Source organism: Solanum tuberosum, unplaced genomic scaffold (assembly GCF_000226075.1).
Source record: "Solanum tuberosum cultivar DM 1-3 516 R44 unplaced genomic scaffold, SolTub_3.0 scf00020, whole genome shotgun sequence".
In the NCBI taxonomy this organism is placed as follows: Eukaryota; Viridiplantae; Streptophyta; class Magnoliopsida; order Solanales; family Solanaceae; genus Solanum; species Solanum tuberosum.
The window spans coordinates 118,436-128,842 of NW_006238946.1; the positions used below are offsets into that span (position 1 = coordinate 118,436).

General features: G+C 32.1%; 1 protein-coding gene across 1 annotated transcript; it reads left to right on the plus strand.

Annotated features, from left to right (window-relative positions):
• The first annotated feature begins 1,490 nt into the window (after positions 1–1,490).
• Positions 1,491–6,277, plus strand: LOC102603786 (cytochrome P450 90B1). Its single transcript, XM_006340546.2, has 8 exons — positions 1,491–1,883; positions 1,959–2,283; positions 2,597–2,749; positions 2,878–3,114; positions 3,199–3,291; positions 3,450–3,528; positions 3,639–3,745; positions 5,804–6,277. Exons 1-8 carry the CDS (start codon positions 1,681–1,683, stop codon positions 6,080–6,082), a joined length of 1,476 nt encoding a protein of 491 aa, XP_006340608.1. The 5' UTR covers positions 1,491–1,680; the 3' UTR covers positions 6,083–6,277.
• The last annotated feature ends 4,130 nt before the right edge of the window (positions 6,278–10,407 follow it).

The window sequence follows — 10,407 nt, forward strand, 5'->3', positions numbered from 1 at the left end:
TTATTTTAAGAAGGAAGATAGATATTGTGGCACTATTTATATTCTTATAATATATTAATTATTTAAAACAAACTTTTTTAAATTATTTTTTTAGAGCAAATACAAAAATTACTAGTTTTTTTTTTAAAAAGAAAATTGAGGTCTTGAAGTTGTATATATTTTTTTATTTGAATTTGGGGAAAAATATTAATAGAGATGAGATTTTTATTTTATCTAATAAGAAAATGGCAAATAATAATTTTTTTTTAAAAATAAAACAAAATAAACTTTGATTGTAGTCATAAAGGTAGAAGTTAGTCAAAAAGGTGAATGAAAGGGTATAATGAGCCAAAAAGGTGAGTGGAGGTGTATAGGTGAGCCAAAAAGGTGAATGGAAGGGTATTTTTAAACCAAGGATGAAGGGTATTTTTAGACTTTTTCCTATAATTTAAGGATGGTTTTGATCCTTTTCCGTTTAAAATAAAATAAAATTATGGAGTCAAACTAAATTTTATAAGATGAGACGGAGGGAGTATCTAAGAACTCTTTGATACCAAACTCAACCTAGCTAAGATATAATTAGCTGTGGCCGTAGGCAGTCGTACGTGCAGCTCAGGGATGGCAAACGGGGACAATAGCAGACAGAGAAAATCTCCCTTTCTGATCTCCGTATACTGTCACTTTTAAGTACTTATGCTGTTTCTTTTCTTCTCATATTATAATTCTTTCTAGTGTCTAAAATCCAAAGATGATGCATTAGCTTAGAATGCTTTTACAAAACAGAAAAACTATATTAACGGAAAAAAAGTATATACTCACAATTATTTTACACTGATATCAATGATTTGATTGTTGGTTAGAGTTGTGCAAATATTATTATGAATTGCATTTATTGTTGATTAGAGTTATGCAAATATTACTCTGAGAAAATATCTCCAAAGGTTGAGATAATGTGGAGATGGACAGATAACAATTTAAAGACATTTGAAGAGCGAACAATACAATATTATTATAATTCATTATAAGATAAATTTCGATATATTTCAATATTAAAAACTAAATTCATGAAGTAACAAGATAGCGTCACATTCTCGGACTATGAATATCCGTTCTTGTTGGAGTAATCAAGAAGGAAATTCTCGTTAATAGTAAAACATCATAATCTTTTAATAGTTTTAGTGTAATCAAGACTCAAGAGTAATAAATTAAGATAGTCTAGTATTTAATTAGTGAATAAATTAGTTGTTCAATTATAAAAGTGTGAAGGAAGTGAACGGCGTAAATGATAAACGACAAGAAAGAAGCCTATAAAAAGCAAGATACTTTCCAAAAAGAGCTTCAGAAAACAGAAAGTTTCTTTATAGCAGCATCTCAGAAGATTCATAGTCGATGCTGCACATAATATAATACTTTTTTAAAAAAATTTATTCAGTGTACGATACCTATATTGGAGCTTAATTATTTTAAATTCATGTCATGTAGGCCCCATTTGGAAAGAAACGCTTCCTACCAAAGAAATTTTATATTTTCAAAATTTCTGATTAATGGAGAAGCAGTCTCATACGCTATATTACTCTTATAAATACTGAGTACTATCTTGTTCGAACCTCTGCTTCAGAAACAGAGCTTATTGAGTATTGAAACTGAAAAAAAAGGAAAAAAAAACAGAGAAGAAGAAAAGGAAAAACAGTGAAATCATCAATGTCTGACTTAGAGTTTTTTCTTTTTCTTGTTCCTCCAATCTTGGCAGTCCTTATTATTCTTAATCTATTCAAAAGAAAACACAAATTTCAAAATCTTCCACCAGGGGATATGGGTTGGCCTTTTCTTGGTGAAACTATTGGTTATTTGAGACCTTACTCAGTTACTACTATTGGAGATTTCATGCAAGATCATATCTCAAGGTAAAAAATTTTACCCCTTTTTTTATTTTTTTCTGTTTCTTGAATTTTTGTGCTGAAAATTTTGATATTTTTCAGGTATGGGAAAATTTTCAAGTCAAATTTGTTTGGAGAGCCAACAATTGTTTCAGCAGATGCAGGGCTTAACAGATACATTCTGCAGAATGAAGGGAGATTATTTGAGTGTAATTATCCAAGAAGTATAGGTGGGATACTTGGTAAATGGTCTATGTTGGTTCAAGTTGGACAAATGCATAGAGATATGAGGATGATTTCTCTGAATTTTTTGAGCAATGCTAGACTCAGGAATCAACTTTTAAGTGAAGTTGAAAAGCATACTGTGCTTGTTCTTGGCTCTTGGAAACAGGATTCTGTTGTTTGTGCACAAGATGAAGCAAAGAAGGTAAATAAGTGGAGTTATATTTTTTTCACGGTAGTTCATTATTGCACTATTTCATTGTACAGTAGTTACTATTCTTTTCTTTTTTTTTCTTCCTAATGCTTTTTTAATATTTTGTTATGATTTCTTCACTTTCGTAATTTTCTTACCGTTTTCTTAAACCGAGTTTATCTGAAACAATCACTCTACCTTTCAAAGCAGGGATAAAGTTTGCATACACTGCGTCCTTTCAGACCTCACTTGTATGATAACACTTGTTGTTGTTGCTGCTCTAACTTTGGAAATTGTTGTTGTTATGTGTGTGAAATTTCTACAGTTTACATTCAACTTTATGGCAGAGCATATCATGAGTCTACAACCTGGAAATCCAGAGACAGAGAAGCTGAAGAAAGAGTACATCACATTTATGAAAGGAGTGGTTTCTGCTCCATTGAATTTTCCAGGAACAGCTTACAGAAAGGCCTTACAGGTACTATTATAAATTATCATATCAGTTTAAGTGATTAAAAGCGAGGTAGAACATGCTTACCGTCTGAACAACCCCTTTTATGTGTTTACTTATTTTCAAGTTATGAATTATTTTTCTCTTTTCTACAGTCTCGATCAACAATTCTTGGATTTATTGAGAGAAAAATGGAGGAGAGGCGTAATGAAATGAACGGAAACGAAAACGACCTTCTAGGTTGGGTTCTGAAAAATTCAAATCTCTCAAAGGAGCAAATTCTTGATTTGCTACTAAGTTTGCTCTTTGCTGGCCATGAAACTTCATCAGTAGCAATAGCTCTGTCTATTTTCTTCTTAGAAAGCTGTCCTGCTGCTGTTCAACAACTAACAGTAAGCTCAAATAATCAAATACTTTTAGTGAATTTTCTTGAAATCCACTCTTTAATTTTTTTTTCTTGCTGGTAATAAATTCAGGAAGAGCACTTGGAGATTTCCAGGGCAAAAAAGCAGTCAGGAGAAACAGAATTAAATTGGGATGACTACAAGAAAATGGAATTCACCCAATGTGTAAGTTTATACCCTTTAGCTTATCAACGCATTTAAAAGATAATTGTTGTACACAAAGTACGATTGTAGTTACATGTTACATACATTAATAGTGTAAAAATTCTATCTACATTGATAACACATAAGTTATGCTAATTTTTTTTTTCCTTCACTTGTAGGTTATTAATGAGACTCTAAGGCTTGGGAATGTAGTCAGGTTTCTTCACAGGAAAGCTGTGAAAGATGTTCGATACAAAGGTATTATTGTATGATGATGCATGGCTGCAGCTTTAATATCTGATTTGGTTTTGCCTTTTTAACAATCTTTTTGTTATTGTTCTGTTTTTCAACTTGAAAACTCAAAAAAGGTTATGACATTCCATGTGGATGGAAAGTATTGCCGGTGATTTCAGCAGCGCATTTAGATCCTTCACTTTTTGACCGACCTCACGACTTTGATCCTTGGAGATGGCAGGTTAGTCAATTTTGCATTTAAACCGACACTCAGTTTAGTGTACAAAGCATCCCGTGTTATTAAGGTCTGGGAACAGTCTTTAACTCAAACTACTCAAGGGTGTGATGTATACCCAAATAGAAGCATTAGTAAAAGCTTTCACAACTCGAACTCGTAATCTATAAAATCACACAAAGATAACCTTATCATTGCTTCAAGTGTCGGTCCAATTCTAAAAATCTTTAATGGATAAATGCAACTTAGTAAAGTAAACTTGCAACTTTTTATTTTTATTTTTATAATAGACGTGAGAAGAGGTAAAGGAGAGTTAAGTTTGAAAGCAAAAAGTAGTCTTTAATGTTTTAATGCATCCACTTACAATCCACCAAGTTTAGTCGTCTTACTTGAGGTTGCACATGAGAGTCGTGGGATGATGTGACAAAAAATTAAAGGAAGTCACACCTCTAATTTCAAGAACCAAATATGTGCTTTAAGATTGGAACAAGGGATGATATTTTTCCCAAAGAAGAAACAATAATTAAATGGATAAGGGAGTGAATTAAGACAAGTTTGGGGAGAGTGGAAAAGAACATTCTATGTAGGCCTTTTGTTGGGTCGCATGATAGATCATATAAAATACCATCAATCAAAAGCAAGGTGGGATTTAGTCGTCCTGATAATCATAATAATCCACAGAAAGGGACCCAAACCAAAATGAACTGTCACAATCAATTCTTGCACAGATGCTGCATTATACACGAAGAAAAACCCCACCTTAAGCTTAAAGATGTGCAAATAATAAGCAAGGACTCTACCGGCAAGAAATATGGTAGGATGGATGAAATTCTCTTTTGAGTTCAAATGTGAAGGGTAAGTGTTCGATTTTAAAAACTTCATCAAAGAAGTATAAATATTTAATTTAAAACTCATATCAAATGAAATTGTAGTAGAATCCTTTAATTAAGCCAATAAAGCTCAATCTTGAATTCTCACGAGATTTTCAAGGTCCTGTAATGAATACTTCTCCTTAAATGAGTCACATGCCATAAAAATATAAATTAATCGGAAAATCACTTTAATAAGTATATATTGGGTGATTTCTTATTTATTTATTCTTTTTTTTTTAAATTGTCTCCATTTGACCTATATGAATCGTTGAGGCAATCATTATAATATCTATTTACATAACACTCTTCGAAATAAAGTCTTTTTCCAAATTGTGTTAATGCAAAATGCTTTATAGATGGAATTATCTTTTTTTCTTGTTTATCGTCCATCCATATATATTCCAACCCAAAGTCCTAGAAGGGGTGGGGGTGGGAGGACCCAATCGAGGTAATTACAGACTTAAAAGACTTGTCCAAACCCAACCCACATGTGGGTGGTGGGGTTTTCATGTGCACGTGCACCTGTGCTTTTCATGGTGGCTCACCTCCACTCTACTCCATGCTGGTCCATCCATTTCCCATTCTATCCTCTTTCTTGGGGCCACAATTACATGTACCTACAAGTTATTTTAAATCTTATTTGTCAAAAATATTCAAAGTGCATTTACTGCTTAAAAAAAACACAGCAAGTGCATTTACTGCTTGCAGTACCAGTACCCGTTCCTCAGGATTTCAATGCAAATACTCATGCAATTTTATTTTTCTTCTGAAATCTGACTTAATTGTCTAATGGGAAGTACTGTACCGCACAATGTGAAATGCCTTGATAATGTCGGCAATATAGTTGAGAGGACCAAAGGATACTTTATGTTGCGATTAGTTATTTTAATAGGAGTATTATTTTTTTATTAACTATGTTAATTTTTAAGAAAAAATTATTGGTTTACCATTTAAAGGATCTCAAAAGTATTCTTTGTCATCTTCATTGCTTCATTTCGAATAACAAAATCTCGATACTATGAGTAATCACTTATTGGGTATTAATTATTAATCCTGATATAACTTCTGAATTTTTTGTCTCGGGACTAACTATATATGCATGTATGTCCAGCGTACCAAACGACCCTTAGAACTATATATGTATATATGTGTATGGTAAAATTTAGAAGTGATGAATAGTGCGTTAATGCAGAATGCAGAAGAGTCGCCTTCAGGTAAAGGAGGAAGCACAGGCACAAGCAGCACAACAAAAAGTAGTAATAATTTCATGCCATTTGGGGGAGGTCCACGTCTATGTGCAGGATCTGAACTGGCCAAACTTGAGATGGCCATTTTCATTCACTATCTTGTTCTTAATTTTCACTGGAAATTAGCTGCACCTGATCAGGCTTTTGCCTATCCTTACGTAGATTTTCCCAATGCCCTACCTATCACTATCCAACATCGATCCTCAACTAAATTGCATGACTAGTCCTAATTCATCGTATTAAAACTGCGTTCGCGCGTCGTCTATGGGTAAACATTATATTATATTGTATAAATAAAAAATAGTAGCTGAACAAATGGGAAAGAGGATGGTACTTGAAATGGTTCAATCCAAAGAGATGTTTTGTAAATCTAGCTATTTATTATCTAGGAGGTGAAGCAGCTGCTACAGTTTTTGTTCTCTTTTTTTGTTGCTTAATCTCTTCTCTTGTTTCCTTTTTTTTTTTTCTCTATGTTACGTAGTACATAATTTTCTATGTAATTAAATACAGCAAGTTATTCGATTCCCCTTAAGTAATCGCGGGTGTAAACTTTAAATATGGGAAGGGTGATTTGCACAAATATGATATTTCCATGCCATCTTTTAAATGTCGCCCATGTTAAGAGAAGTGTTGGAAAAATAGCCTTCGCTCCAAAATTTGGAAGCACGCTCTTGGCACAATTATCAAGAGTTTTTATTTGAAATTCGATCAAGATTTCACTTAACAGTACCAGTAAGTTATATCTATTTATGGGAATATTTGGTCAAATCTCACTGGGTCGCCTGAATTTTAATTTTTCAATATTCGTGGCTGAAATTCTGGTGATCCACTTGTTAGTTTGAAATTCACCATCACATTTTTGCTTTAAATTAAATTTGGTATACAACTTTCTAATACCCAATCCCAACAATTTTCAATAATTAGATTCAACATGAACCTTGCTCCACAAATTAATAGACCAACTTTGTCATATAAAAAAATCCATGCTTAACAAAATCCATCAATGTATATCTAATATCTTCGGGATGTCCTCCCAACTTCTTGTTGAATTAATATGTAACACCAATGCATGGTCAAAATTCAATTAATTTTGTGTGTTGGTACATAATTTATATTCTAAGTGATTCGCAATATCTAATAAAAATGCTCATAAGTCATAAATCGTGGATTTCCATGTTCAAATTGCATGGCCACATTTCACTAATCTTTTTTGGTTGGTACATACTTTTCTGATTGACTCCTTATTAAACAATATATGATGCTAATAGATTGACGTACGTGGATGTATGTTTAGAATACACGACACCGTTAATTGCATGGCCAAATTTCAATTAATTTATGCTCATCACTCCTGAGTCACGTCGACGGATTGTTGGTTAATTAACTACTCCCTCTTTAAATAAACATACCTGATACATATAATAAAAATAAATTGTAGTATCTATATTTGAATAATGATGAATATATATTCATCAACTATAATTGGGGGGGGGCGGCGGCTGTGAATCGTCTTATTATTCTGAAAAAAGGTGGAGAGGACAGAAAAAGAACATAATCTAATGGAATAATTGTCAAATAGATATGAAACTTTGGGAAGATCTTGTTAGGTACTGTATATTGCATGTGAAGTCCAATCAGATAACAACCTAACGGTAGATAGGAGCAAATAAAGACTATTATAACCTTGTCCGCTTTAAATTTAGATTTATTTGGTTGGATAGGCTTATAACTTATGTTATAAAGTTAGTAATATAAACTTATAATTTATAATTTTTTATTATTTTAATTTTAATATTTTTTATTTTATTTAAAATATTTAAAAGTTATTTTAATTTAAAAACAATTGAAATATATTAATCGGCTTTTAATCTCTGACATACTTCCTTATATATCACATCTTTTTTATTTATTTCCAGGACCCACCCCTAATAATTCTTTTTGTCCTTCAATAAACTAGTGGGCATGCACTGCCGCACTTTTGTTTTCCTTTTTCTGAAAAAAAAAATGGGTAGGGGAAAGAAAAATAATGAAGAGGATGTTTATAAAATTAGAATCAAACCCTAGTTAATAAGATATAAATTTAGATATTTAATTAATTATTAAGTTATTAAAATCTTTCCTCACTATCTTCTTTTTTAATTAAAAGGATTGTAATAAAAGTAATTATTAAATTAGGTTTTGACTTAACTCACGTTTAAAAGCTAGCTTAAAGAGAGGAGGATCACTGAAGCCTTATAACAAGTTCATTCATCTCATTAACCATGCAATGTGGAACTTTTGTTACTTATTCAACAGTAAAATGATAACAATGATTAGTGTGAACATAATATTTAATCTCGATTTGAAGAAAATGATATATAATCATTGATGAGCCTCATGTAAGTCTTTAACTTTTAACTATATCAGAATATTAATCTCAACTATGCAAATACAAATCAATTAACATGGGTTATTTATAGTGGAGGTCAGTTAAATCCTCCTCATAAGAAAATATATTGAGTCAATAAGGTGGAAATGATTTTTCTTGTGTTATATATATAAACTGATGAAGCAGTAACAGAAAATTCTAGCATAGCGCAAAGAGAGTTCAAAAATTATTTTAGACAGATCCAAAATGCATGTATGACATTCTAGTAAAAAAAAGATTGACATTCAAATTAAAATATATACTAGTTCACTTTGAAATATGACTGAATCCAGGCTGATTGAACCAATAAATTAATTTCATCTAGTATTTAATTAAGAATTAGGACCTTACCTGCATCATTTTAAATTTTGTTAAAAGGAGATTTTTTTAATATGGAAATTAATATAAAGGGTTGCACGTGATTTTCATTATCTTGAAGTAGGTTGGTGAGAGGGAAGCTTTGGTTAATTTTCAACTTGAACTCCACATTTACGAGCTGCATTCAAATACAGAAATATCATGTAATATTACGGTCTAATAGGTTGAAGAAGGTGCATTTCCAACCCAAAAAATAACATCCAATAAATAAAAGAATGACAAATTTAAGCAATTTTCAATACGTTAGCAATATTTTTGACACTTGTACTTAGTTTGTTAATTTTGGAAATGCAAATGACATGCAATTATGCTGCAAGTTGAATTTTTTAAAATGTTGATGGATTTATATTTTAAAATATAAATAAAAGGAGAGGAAACAAATGAATAAATAGGTTATCCAAATTGACATGCATATTAGGTCTCTAGCTCCTTTCATTTTCTGACGTGTGAGAAGTTCGTTTTATTGCTCCCTTCTCTATTTGTGTACTATATATTCGAAAATTGACTCCACCACTCTTTGGTCTCAGAAGCAGCACGTTCCATTTTATTTTATTTTTGGTTTTCCACCCGGTGTCCGAAGTCCATATTGGAGCTCCGACTAAATTCGAATCGCGCTCTACAGGGCCCATTCGGAGGTGGCGCTCCCAACAAGATTTCCTCCATACCCAGGGCTCAAATTCGAGACCTCTGGTTAAGGGTGAAGCACTCCCACCAGTGCACCACAACCCATGTTGGTAGCACATTCCATTTTCAATACTTCTTTTATTTTATTATGGGGTATGTTGTCTGAAAATGTCTCACATAATAAAAATTATACAATATGAAAGAGAAATAGTACGTATTTGAATAGTTATTGTTTTTACAAGTGGAGTTCTATCCATAAATTTTCTTATGGAAAAGGCGTTGGAAGTTTTTTTTTCCAAGTAAAAGCCTAACACTTAGATGGATTGCTTAGATGGTAAGCATCCTCCACCTCCAACTCTGATATTCTTTAAAAACATCTCTTGTTCCGACACTTCAATTATCTAGGAAAACTTGATATATATTTATGCCAAACCAATAATAACATAACATATACGTTTTCTGCTTACACTTTTTTCACTTAATCATATGATTACTTAGCCTTTTTTCACCTTGTTTTTTTAATTTATTTTTTTTAACTTTGGTGAAATATAATGTAATTTAGGTGTCAACAACATGTGTCATTATGGGCCTAGATACTTGACTGGCCTGGTTTCTGTATGACACCTTGTCTTCTACAAATGCCCACTTTCTTTGGGCTCCAGAAAATTGAGATAGCCCATACGGCCACCAATAAAATGGTGGTGGTTAACACTTAACATAACAAGCAGACCAATCTTGATGAGTATACTATCTTTGGGCCTTTTGTCCAACTCTTTACTCGGCCTCCTTTCATATTTTCTGGCTTTTGGACCTTAAAATTGAGACGAGTACTATCCGGTCCGAAAGAGTTTTCTCGATGAAGTATGTTAAAAATAAGAGCAACTTTCACATATAGCAAACAAAAAAATCATATTTGTATGCTATAGCAAAGTTTGCATAATTGTGCTCCATAGCAAACATATATATGTATAATTCGCTATACATATACAATTGAAAGCTGTCTATTTCGCTATACATATATACAAAAAGAAGCAATTGTATAATTCGTTGGCTCCTCTTCAGAATTGTATAATTTCGCTGGCAGGCCATTTGTATAAATTGTTGTTAGCCTCTCGTTTGTATAAATCGTTGACAAAAATA